At 49.6% G+C, this 12,355-nt stretch overlaps 1 protein-coding gene across 11 annotated transcripts in view; it reads left to right on the top strand.

The window, feature by feature from the left end:
* Positions 1-12,355, top strand: part of NRXN2 (neurexin 2) — a 326,517-nt gene that overhangs the window by 303,414 nt on the left and 10,748 nt on the right. For all 11 annotated transcript variants that reach the window (XM_063316920.1, XM_063316927.1, XM_063316922.1 and 8 more), the window contains one exon: positions 8,355-8,433. In XM_063316920.1, the coding sequence (XP_063172990.1) occupies positions 8,355-8,433 (79 nt within the window). The remainder of the gene's footprint in view (positions 1-8,354; positions 8,434-12,355) is intronic.

Here is a 12,355-nt window from a genome sequence, read left to right on the forward strand (position 1 = left end):
AAGCAAAGATTTGGGGGGGCTGAGTGTCATGAGCACTGATGGCGAGCAGGAGGGGGCCCCCATCCAGGGGGGAAAACGCATGCGCAGTAGCAAGGAGTTGAGCAGCCATTCAGAGAGACTCGGAACAGACCGGCCTTGACTTTTGGGGTTTGTCTGTCTGGGTTTTCCCACGCTTCTTCAGTTTGGTAGGATTTTTGGTCTACTGTAGCAGTAATAAAGCACTAGAGACTTATTCCTCCTCTCAGCGTGGTTGCTGCTTGTCAGGACACTGAGGCTCCAAATGGCAGAGAACAGCAGGGGCCCCTCACTTGCCAGAAAGAGCCCGTTCTCGGCTTTGGCTGCCAGCCCTTCCTGTTGGAACAAGCCCAAGAACGGGGCCCTGTGGGCGGGTCGGGGCTCAGCCCTTCTTCTAGTGATTTCCTGCTGAGCGACATTCTTCCTTCTCCCGGCTGACTTCACCATCCAGGGGCCCTGGATAAAATGCACTCGGCAAGACTTGTGTTCCAAATGCACACTCCCAAGGATGAAACGTGGAGATTCTGCTTTTATTTATTTGTTTATAATTTTGATTTCTATGGGCACCCACTCTGTTTTTCCCCTGGAATGTGCCGGTTTCGCTGTTCAGGGGATGGTCAGGGTAGGAGGCGGCAGAAACTGTTTCAAACTCTTTTGAAATTAGTGTACACGCAGCTTTCAAGTGCAAAGTGTGCATTTTGAGTATAGTCTGGGTCGTTGACAGCACTGACTGTTCGGAGCTCAAAGTACTTTCAAGCTAGCGGCAGCCCTTTTCACACTCAGCACAGGCTTGGTTGCCTGGCTCAAATTCAAACCACTTTGCACACCCCTATTAGGTAGTTTTTGGAAGAGGAAGCAATTCGGGGAGCCCTGGAGTATTCTGTCTTGAGAACGGTGCGCTTTGCACATCCCCGATACAAACTTGTAGGTGCATTCACCCCCAGTAAGCGTGATTAGCAGTAACCCTGGCTTTTGTGCACATCTGCGTGTGCCATAGCTCAGTGTGCAAATCCAGCCCATTTGGTCAGTTGATGGTGCAAAATAGTATCAGAATAACTTCAATAACTAGGTTAAATGTGCTGCATGTGAACTCAGCCAATAAAATACTTTTACCTGTTCAGGCTACATTTTGCAAACCGTCGCAGGAACCACCTTAAAGTAGAAAAACTCTTCTAAAAAGAGAATTTTTAAAAAAGCTTCTGATAGAACATGGGACGGATCTCCAGAAAACATATAGAGATAAAGAAGTTTGCAAACATGGGTCGGTGATGGAAAATGTAAGCAATCTGGGAAATTTTCTCTGCTTAATATTGTTTACCCCAACCAAGATCTCTCCATTTCAAAGAGCTTCCCCTCATTTGCACCCCAGAGAGAAGGTACAAGTCTTGAGGAAGTAAAGCCCACTTTTGTCTACTGTTCTGTGTATCCTTGCAAAGAAATAGAGCAGCACTGTTGTCGAATATAAACTGAGCAGGTTCAAAAGTCCATTCAGAAATTAGCTGGTCTTGAGTACATCCAGCTCGGCTGCTAGTTGCAAGGCGTGGTTCAACTTTTCAGGGCTGTTGGACTAAAGGGCAGGGTCTTCTGGGCAGTGGCTCCCTGTTGGCAGAAATCAGTTCTGATTGACATAATCAATCTAAGGCTGTTCAATTCCTGCTGATTTCATGGGCATGACCGTGTAGCTTTCTTGATAACAATACCAAAATGCTCAGCTATTGCCTTCCTGGTCTAAGTTACAGTGTGGGATGTCCTGGTGGTCCCCCATCCATGTACTGAACAGGTTCACCCGAGCTCACTTTTTCAAGATCAGCCCAGGTCAGCTAGGGGCTTTGCTGCGAACTCAAAGATAGAAACCCTCTCAAGTAAAGCTCAGCTCCTGAAACTACCTTTCCCTGCAGTGACCTTGGCAATGATATGCCTCGTGGTTTCCCATCCAAATGCTAACCAGGTTCAAGCCTGCTTAATGTTTCTGAGATTAGCCAAGGTCAGCTAGGGGCTGCCACCTGCCAGGATTTATTCAGTTTTGCTGCTTGCAGCTTGTCTTTTCCGCACATCACTCCGGAGAGCGAGGCCACTTTGAGGCCCTTCTGTACAGAATGTTTTGCACAGCAGAGAAGTGAATCCAAAAATCCAGTTTTTCCAGTCCTCAGCTGTGCTGGCAGCGCATCTTCCACCCTCTGCCCCCACTTTGTTGCCAGAATCCTTTTCCCACTGCTTTGGATTTAAAACACAGAGATTGGTGGTCTTCCATTTAAAGCTTATTTATTTTGGCCTGGAAGGACAAGCATGCCTTGTGCACCTTAAAACAGCCTGCAGCTGAAACGATCCAGGGGTCACTACAACAGCTATGCCTTTTGGGAACACCATGGAGTAGAAGTGCTTTTAAAACACATATATAAATAATATTTTCTTCCTTCAGCGGGTGCTACTGCGTGGGTCATCTTATGGGAACCCCAATACTAAGGGGAGGGGGCTGAGAGTTTGGCCCCCTCCCCCCAGCTTTGCAGCACATGAAGAAATAAAAATGCCTCACCTCCCCCACAGACAATTTTGGGCTTTCCTCCTCTTGATGGCAAGATGAGGCTTTTGGGGGGGGGCAAATCTCCTGTTGCCATGGCAACTGCAGCAGCAATTAGGTTGTCCTGGTTTTGGGGAGAGGAGGGGGGACCAGGAAGGCGAGGCTGGGGAGGGAGTTGGCAGGGGGGGCAGGGGGGCCGCTGGCGGACAGGCGCTCACTGGAAATATTCCATGCATGGGGTTGCCTTGCGTTCACCCGAAACCGCACCGTTGCAAGAGAGCAACACACAAAGCGCACACGCACATGCACACACACACCCGTGGCATTTTCAAAATGTCCGAGGAGTTTCCGGCGTCTTCCCCCTCCAGCCCTCAGACTCAGAGGGCTAATGGACCATCCCTCTGGGGGAAGGCGGTGGGGACGGGGGGCATCGGGGTTCGGAGAACAAGAAGTCTCTGTGTTTGAAAGTGAGGAGAGAGCTGCCGATTCTCCAGTGCTGCTGCTGCTGCTTTCGTTGTTGTTGTTGTTGTTGTTGTTGTTGTTTGAATTCCTGTGCCACCCAACTCCTAGCAACTCAAAGCAAGGAGCGTGGCGTTGCTGTTTCGCTCACTCGTTTTACAGGGGGTCCACACAGAACTGTCGTGAGACAGTAGTTCCTTTGCACATTTTTTTAGGACTCTGTCTCTACACAGACATCGACAGACACACACGCACACCCAGAGTCCGGGGGGGGCAAGGCCGCTGCAGCCATTTTGCACTGAAGGCGGCTTGGATGGGCCAGCCCAGGGCCGCGCTTCCCACTTCTCTCCCCCCCCCCCCGTTGTTTTGACAAGTGCCTTCACGGAGCCCCCTCAAATCAGTCTGTCTGTCACACCTCCGCTCTTCCCTCTTCCACAGGCACCACTTCGTCACCACTTTAATTTTATTTTTGCTCAATTTTTTAATTAGCCCAAACCCCTTTTTTGCTGCTCTTTGAGTACCTTAAAATATTTATGCGACGTTGCAGCCACGAACGGGCTAGTTGCCGTTTGGTTTTGCCATTTTACCCACATGAGTTTTTATTTTTAATATCTCCTCTAATGTGCTTTAATGTAACCCTCTTTGACATGCCTTGGGAGTAGTCAGACCAAGGCAATTAAGTAAGTACTTTGGCACAAATGTGGGTAATTGTTTTTTTTCTCATTAAGGAAGACTTTAAAAAGGGTTTTGGAAATGGGAGTGTGGATGAGCCAACCCCTCGCCTCCCGCCAAAGTCAGGGCCGCCAGAGTCGGTGAACGGAAAAGAGGGGCGCCCCACCCCCACGTCAAATTGGCCCATGGCAAAAATCTTGGGTTGCAGCCCACCCTAAAGGAGCAGGCATGGGAGAAACCGGTCGAGACCGACCTCCTTAGATCGTAACACCGGAAGGGCTCATTCAGACAGCTGCGTTCAGTCTGGATTAAGGCCCTCCCAAGATGGCTGCTTTACCTTGGCCCAAACATTCCAGCCGAGGGGAATTCGCCACTTCCCTGGGCGATTTCATTACTGAAGTGCTGGAAGTGTAAGGTTTTTCCTAATGGTCACTAGGGTTCTGCAACCCTGTTGTTTGCATTCCTCGTCCTGCATCTTGGATTCTGCAACAGAGAATAGCTTATGGCTCTGCCCCCACCCCCATATGTAAAGAGGGCTGTTCATACCCCCCACCCGCCTTCTCTTCTCAAAGTTATATGTGCACAGGTTCTTCCTCCTCCTCCATGGGGTTTAATTTCCTGTCCCCAAATCTTCCTCGTTGCTCTTTTCAGCTCCTCCTCCCACTTTGTCCAAACCGTCCTTGAAATCCAATGTATCCAGAATGGGACAAGATATTCAAAGTGGAATTTTAAACCGGTGCAACCAAAGTGGAACAATTTTGTTCTGTGATTTGGACATTATTTTTCCATTGATGCTGGTTACAACTGCGTTTGCCATTTTTGCAGTCATGCCACCCTGCTGTGATCAGCTGTAGTTCCCAAGTCCCTTTGATGTTGGTCAGTACCACGCCTGTGTCCTTCCCTGCACATTTAGCTTCTTTTTTCCAAGTGGAAAAATTGGTCCAACGCCTTGTGGAGACAGAAGATGACCAAGAACTACTCTGTCATCCACAATGCAAGACAAGAATCATAAGTCTTAAGTTTTCAGGAAGGCAGATTCTGCTTGGACATCAAAGGGAAAAAAACCCAGTAAGAGCAGGTCAGTAATGAAACCAACGACCCTGGGAGCTCTGTTTTATTAAATAAATGCAGAAGTTGGAAAGACATTGATTGAGGCTGCCTTAATTTGGATTCTTGCACACAGCAGGAGGCGGGACCCAAGGGAGTGGGTAGCGTCATTCTGCACGTGAGCGGGATGTGTCACGTAACGTGATTTAAGCAGCTCAGATAAAGTCTGGGCTTCATTCACAAAGTAAATTCGCTCAGGCTTTAAATGGCATGTGTTGCGTCCATTTGCCCCATCTAGGATCCGGAGAATTGCGAGAGTCCCCTTTTCAGGAGAGGTGGGCGGTGACAGAAATTGTACACACACACACACACACACACACACACACATATACATACATACATACATAAATACAGGTGAATTCAGCCAGGCTTGTAGTGTGAACCAAGCCACGGTCAGCACCCTGCCTTCAAATGGCCTTCAAACCTTGCTTTGGATTTCTAAAAACTGTGTTTGAAAGCAGCCCCAGGAGCCTCTGGTGAGCTGCGCGTTCCTTTTTGGTTCCCAATCACGCATCTCTCCTGCGAAGTAGGGCAGGGCAGAGATGAGAAGCAGCAAGCAAGGGAGGCATTGCAGCTTTCTGGGGACTTTGGGGGCACCAAACCAATGGAAAAGCCCCAGCCCACTGCAAATGCTGGAAGGAGAAGGGAGAAGAGGAGCTGGGGCATCTGGAAGCCGCCTCATTTATATGCTGCCTCTGGGATGGGGTCTCGGTGACCGGTTCCCTGCCCCAGGTGCCTGTCCAAGTCTTTGTCATGCTAATTTGGACACACCGGGGTTGATGCATTGCAATGCCTGCTCCCGAATACTAATGCAATGCCGGTTGGGGGGAGCAGGGAGGAAAACGATGCATTCCGCACCTGGCGTCTGTTGCCATCTTTCCTGAGAAGCATTTGTTGCTTTTTACCCCGAGAAGAGCATTCTGGCCCCTTCCATCTGCACCACAGCCCTGCAGGGTAGAGCGGGGGGCAGCTCTGCAGAAAAGCTCAGAGGCACAAAAGGTTTTCCTGGCCACTGGGTTGATACTCGACACTTTGGCTCCTTTGAGCTGGAGTCCCTAAACAACGGTCTCTTGAACGAGCCACGCTGTTTAGCTTTGGTCAATACAGAGCTAAACCAAATAAGCCACAAAATAAAGCTGCAGACTTGGACGTTATCACACACTTGGTCGGACCTCGTCGGCTTCCCCTTTCCAGAAAAGATTTTATTGGAAGCCCCTTCTGCAGATTCATGCCTTTCACCCATTTAGCTCTGCAGTGGTTCCTCTGCAGCCCAGGTGGAACTTTTCCAGGCACACCTGGAATTGCTGGGAATCAAGCTTGGGATTTTTTGCCTGCAGAGGAAGCCAGGCTGGAGCCCTCCTTGTGAAAATTAATTAATTTAGAGCCTCCCGGCTACTAAAGATGGGAGTAACATATCCCGGAAGGTCAATAAGATCAGGAAGCTGAAAAGCAACTCAGCAGAGTCGGACATTGTTTTCATTTCCAAGGAATGCAGAAATTTTTTAAAAAGTGGGTGGCTTCAATCTGGCCTTTTGTTTGAAAATATGCCCACTTGCCCAGAAAAAGAGACCAAGATAAGCTGGGCTGATAAATACATTTCTGATCAGTTTCTGACTGGATGGATCCTTCACAGTAACATTTCTGCATGGACAAGCAGCATGCCCCCCCCCAGCTGTTTTGCAGAAATCCACCCCCCATGATCTTGAAAGGCCATGCGCATCCTTCACCCCCCCCCCAATTTAAGGCCTATATTCAACAAACCGTGATTGAGCACATGCATGGCTTGGCCGAATGGGAACACCTGGTTGCTGACTCGCCTTGTGAGCGAAAGCGCTTGGCCGCCTTGTTCTGCAATTCCAGTTGCTCTGAAATGGGGTTTATTCAGCCAAAGCACACAGCTGCTCCCTTCCTCGCTCTCTGCCTGCCTGCCAGGCCAGGCCAGGCCAGGCCAGGGCCCAAGCTCCCTCCTGCCTGGAAGAGGAGGGGGAGACAAGTCCAGGGCTGACCCGTTAAACGCTCATGTCCCCTTTCCAAGGCACCCGCCCCACCCCTTGCACGATGGAGTAAATGCCTGTCTTTCTCCTTGAAAATGGTTCTTTGTAAATCTTCCTTTTTCTCTCTCTCAAAAGGGAATCCCCACATTCCCTTTTTCTCTTTCTTTTTTTAACTCCATTTCTTTTGAAAGGCAAGGTTGCCCTTATAGACAAAACCAGGAGCAGACTGGAGGGGGAAATTTTTGTTTTCCTACTGAACTCCAGAACCAGCCTGCCATCTCTCTAGAGCCTCACACGGGAATGGCATCTTTGAGCCAGACTCAAAAATGTGTGTGTGTGTGTGTGTGTGTGTGTGTGTGTGTGTATTGACCTCTGTGTCCTTTGCACACCAGACTCAAAAATGTGTGTGTGTGTATATATATATATATATATTGACCTCTGTGTCCTTTGTACACCTTCCCTGGCTGTGTTCTCACAACATGCTGAACCTGGTCAGGTCAAAACCAGCAGTTGCATTTGCAGAAAACGCGCAACCGGGCTCATTCTCAGGGTCCCCGTGGGATGTTGTCATGGGCTGTGAGAACAGCCTGGGGAGACAGGAGGAAAAGCCATGCAGGACAACGATCTGGAAGAGACGTCTCAGTCCACAGCAGGGATGGGGGTAGAGAAAGCATCTCAGAAGGGACCCTCCCTCATTTTCTGGGGAGTAAAGGGGGGGCACATTCAGACTTGCCAGATTCTGTTACTGTAACCTTACCATAAAGGCACTGTTAGTACTCATGGTTTGGGTATCCTGTCCGGACTTCCTCAAAGGGCTGGCAGATGTTTACCTGCCCCACTTCAGTTGGTTTAAGATCCAATGTGTTACATTCCTAAAATGGATTAAGTCGCAAGCAGGTGAAACACGTTCTAAGAAGGCAGCCGGGGGATTATTCAAAGCCCTTGTGGGATATCCCAGCCTGCATCCAAAAATTCCCTTCTCTTGCTTGGATCAGTTTGCTGACTTCCTGGGGCAGCTTGGGTAGAAGGTCGCCCCCTTCTTGGCTCATTCGCTTTGGCCCCCGGGGTCTTCCAGGCAGGTTCAGCTGGCGCATTGCGATCTGGATTGGGCCTACGGCGTCACGGCAGGCGCAGACCGGCGTTGCATCATGTTGACGGGAGTTTGGGCTGGGGAGGCTGAGTGAGGACGTCTGTCCATTTGTCCAAGAGCAGAGAGCCGGTGTGATGGGGTGGTCCAGGTTGAAGCCCCCCTTCAGCCCCGCAAGCTACCTGGGGCACTTTGGTCCAGCCTGTCTCAGCCCAACCTCACAAGGTTGTTGTGGCAGAGAAAACAGGAGGAGGAGGTGTGATGTACGGCGCCTTATGTTCCTGAAGGGTGGGGGGTAACAAAGAATTGGAACTTTGTGCCAATTTCTGGGAAGGGTGGATTTTTTTTTTTAAAAAAGCCAACATTAGTGGAGATTGGGGCCGGGGGGGGGGGGTTGCGCTGGCCATTCTTGGATGTGGGGGGTGGGGTTGGCGGGCCCACAGGTAACCCTGTGGATCCCCACCCCCTTCTGACCCCCAGACCCCTCTCTCCCTCCCTCCAGGGCTCGGACGACCTTCTGGTGGCTTCGGCCGAGTGCCCCAGCGACGACGAAGACCTGGAGGAGTGTGAGCCGAGCACCGGTGGGTCCTTTTCCTTCCTCGCTGCCCCGGGCACCCCCAGGCCAGGGGAGGGGGACTGCCCAGCCCTGCCCAGGCCCCAGGATCAGCCGGGGGGGGGGCTCTCTGTGCAGAAACTCAGGCAGGCAACTCTTTTTGCGAAACCAAGACCCCCAGTAGCAGCTGGGCACCACGCCTCCCTCCGCCCTCTTGTGCTCCTCTCCTCTCCTCTCCTTTTCTCTCTTTCCACACACGGACGTGCACATGCTCACAGTCAGGTGTCTCTTCTGCTGCTGCACTTGCATCGCTGGAGCACAGAATCCAGGGTCCTAAAAATCAGTGGCGATGTCACTTCTTAAAAATCAAGCTTCTAGTCCTTAGCCTTCGAGATATATTGAGAGGGGGAAAGGTGGATGAAACTGAAACACAGAAACTAAGTGCCAGTCAGCAGAACACATTATTTATATTCTGCTTCTTTAAAAACCATTTTCCCAAGGCTGATAACAGCAATAGCAATAACAATGCAATATTAGCAAAAGAGAGAGCAAAAAATAGATGGCTCCATCAATATTTAAAGATCAAAGAAGGCAGGAAGCATCAAAAGCAAAAGCATAAAAAAGACACAACAGTATTTTTTTTCAAAAGACACTGGCCTCACCTTTGAAATATAAAAGATTAAGCATTAAAGTTCTTGTGGAATAAAGGCATTTTCCAACACCATCTAAAAATAGGATAGGAAGAAAGCTGGCAGACATTTCCAGAGTTGCAGAAACATAAAATGCCAGGGTTGAAAGGAACCCCGGAGATCATCCAGCCCAACCCCCTACCCAGTATCAGAATTGAGGAGTTCTGATCTTGTCAGTGATCGAGCCCTTCTGACGCTTAAAAAAAAATGAGAATGGATACACTCATCAGCACCATCCAGTGGGGTTCACACAGTACGCCAAACCCTGAACTCAGGTTAATACAAAGAATGGTTGTGTTCACAATGGGTGCAGACGGCTTATTCAGTGGCCCAGTCCACCCCGCAAGGAATGACAAGGGCTGGGCTTGCCAGTACACCTCAAACCGCTGACCCAGCGCCATTTTGCTCGTCTTGTGTGTTGTGTGAATGCAGCCAACCTGTGTGGCAGCTCAGTCCCTGTTTCCTTAGAGAAAGCAAGCACGCAGGGCCCCAGTCGAGCGCCTCCCGCATCTTCCGTCCCTGTTCTCCCCACTGAGTCAGACGCGCTCGGCTCCCGTCCCCTCGCGACTGACAGGGGAAGAGGCTCCGCTTGGAGCGTTGGGGGCTGGCCAGGATATTTCCTTCTGGGTATTTGGGGAAGATCGGGGATGGGGGGTGCTTTCTCTCCCCCAATTAACATTTGTTAGCATGCCTTGAATTTTTCCAGGGCTTTTCATGCTTTTATAGCCGCTGGTGGCGGCTGAAAGGTGCTCCGTTGCATTGTCACATTCCTGGGCCTGCAAGATGCACCCAGGGTGCTTTGCAGAGGCCCGGATTCCCCGTAATCTGCCCACGGCTTGGCAGCAGTTGTGTGTGTCCTCCAGAGGCAGGCTGGATGCCGCTTTTGGACCCCCACAAATTACCAAAAGCTGCCCCTTTAACAATGTTTGTTAACATTGTGCAAAAATGCACAATTGAATGGCTTACAAAGCTGTGTCTGGGTGGTCAAATTGCAAATGGAAGGGCAACCATTTGGAATGAGGTGCAGGAAAATGCATACGATTAAAAAAAATCATTCTTGATTAACAAATCCAACGATTGATGTGACTTTTGTGGTTGTTTTGGGCTACATGCAATTGTAGAATGTAATGGTTGAAAGGTTCCTTGGAGGTCATCCAGCCCAACCCCCTGCCCAGTGCAGGAATCCATTCTGTAATCTGGGAACACAGAAGCTGGCCTTCCTTGGCCTGGGGTTAGGATCAAGCTGTGCGAACATCGCCACAGCAACACTCCAAACTGAGGTGGTGTGAGAAGAGGCCAGCTGCTGCTGGGTGGAACAACTTTTTTTATGCCCTCATTCCTGGAAGCATTCACATGCCGCTTTGCAGAGATACAGTCTCCCAACGTGGCTTTGCAGCATCGTTTTAAAACCACACAACATCTGTCAAAGGGATGTTTCCAATCAGAAAAGGCTCCGGTCTTCCCGGGTGGTTCTGGAACACCGCACAACTGTGTGTGTTTCCCCCCTGCTTCTGAAGAGCTGTTTTTTAAAACAATCTTGAAACCCGTCACTGAGTGGTAAACCTCTTTCTCTGGCATTTATTGGGCGTGGTGAAAATTGTGTGGCTCCCACACTTTACAAAACAAAATGGAGGCGCAGAACTCTTTGTTAAGAGGGAAAGACACTTAATAAAATTTGAGAAGGATTGAAAGATAATTGGTGAATTCAGTTTGCTGAGAATCTCTGCTGTCTGGTTGTTGACTTTTTAAAGATTCTAGTCCTTATGTGTGCCGAAAGCTGCTGGACTTCAACTCCCAGAATAACCCTGGCCAAAGGGCCAAAAGTGCTGCCATTTGGGGATGAGAGAAGTTGAGTCAAGCACTTGATTGTTTTTGTTATTCCTGACATTGTCCTGCTTGGTTCCAGAACTGGCTTGTTTTGCACTGCAGAATTTATAGCAAACTCTCAGGGCATGATGCAACATGGAGTTTTATTTTCCAGCCAGAAAGTCGCAGAGCCTGACCCTTGTTAGGGCTGAGAGGAGGGACTGGCCCAAGTCGCCCAGCTGACCTGGGGGGGTGGGGGCTTGAACCCGAGTGTCCCCGTTCCTAGTCTAGCTCCCTAACCACTGTGCCACAGGGCTCTTACACATAATTATTGAATGTTTTTTTAATGCATTCCTATTGAGCATTGAAGCATAAGCTAACTGAACAGGCTGGGTTTGCACAAGAGAGCAAGCCACCAACCCCATCCCAAAGTTGGCATGTTGTGTAAGTGCAGCCAATGTGCCTTTTAGCGAACTACGTAAGGCTGTGGCAAAAGCCCGGCCCTCTCGGGCACCAAGCTGGGGAAGGCTGCTGTGGGAGAACACCAAGCGTTGGCATCATCCTCCCTTCCCTTCTCCTGTGACTGGGCAAGGCCCTTCCTGATCCCCCATCAAGTCCCTAAAAATCTCAGGATCCGTTGGCAGTTGGGCCAAAATAATGACATCTAAGAAAATGCTAAAAGCCTCCAGCATTTGGGAGGTCCTTCTGCAGTGCCTCACAAGACCAAAGGGCACCCATTCTTTGGGGGCAGAGTTTGAATGGGAAGGCTCAAAATTGTACCCAGCCATGGGGAGGGCAAAGGGGCTTCCTAGCTGAAATGGGGACTAGAACTCTTTTGATTTGATTTGATCCCTCCCAGGATAGGAATGCCTGAAACTCTGCAGAAATCACTGCCTAATCAGTGTTACGGCTATTGAGCAACACAGAATCCTGTCCTGATTTGACATACAGCAGCATCCCATCTTCTGATTTAAATCAGCTCCTTAATCAGCACCATGAGGACTAGAATCTTACTTAATTTTAACAAAAGGGCCTTCCTGCAATGCTCTGCATGCAGCAATCTTAAATTCAGTCTTTAATGCCTCCATTAAAGGGCTGGGTGATGTATGAGATTGTACGAGCAGCTGCCAGTCAGTGGTTGCATTCACATGACCCACCGGGTCAGGTGCAAATGGAGCTGGGTCATTGGCAGCTCGGCATGTGGTGAGAACCAGACCACCAGGCTAAAACAGACTCTGGTTTATTTTTTGGGCATTGCAAGAACTGTGAATGCAGCTACTGAAAAAACTCTGACCTGAGTTTAGCATATTGTGAGAACCCAGGGCTGAAAAAAAAAGGATCTGCGCAAGAGAGGAGATGTGCTTCTTTACTGCACTTTTCTGTGGTATCTCAATTAGCTACAGGATGTCTCTATTATATCACATCAGAGAAAATGGCCCTGCAGGTTAATTGTGA

This window comes from Candoia aspera, chromosome 17 (genome assembly GCF_035149785.1).
Source record: "Candoia aspera isolate rCanAsp1 chromosome 17, rCanAsp1.hap2, whole genome shotgun sequence".
Taxonomy (NCBI): domain Eukaryota; kingdom Metazoa; phylum Chordata; class Lepidosauria; order Squamata; family Boidae; genus Candoia; species Candoia aspera.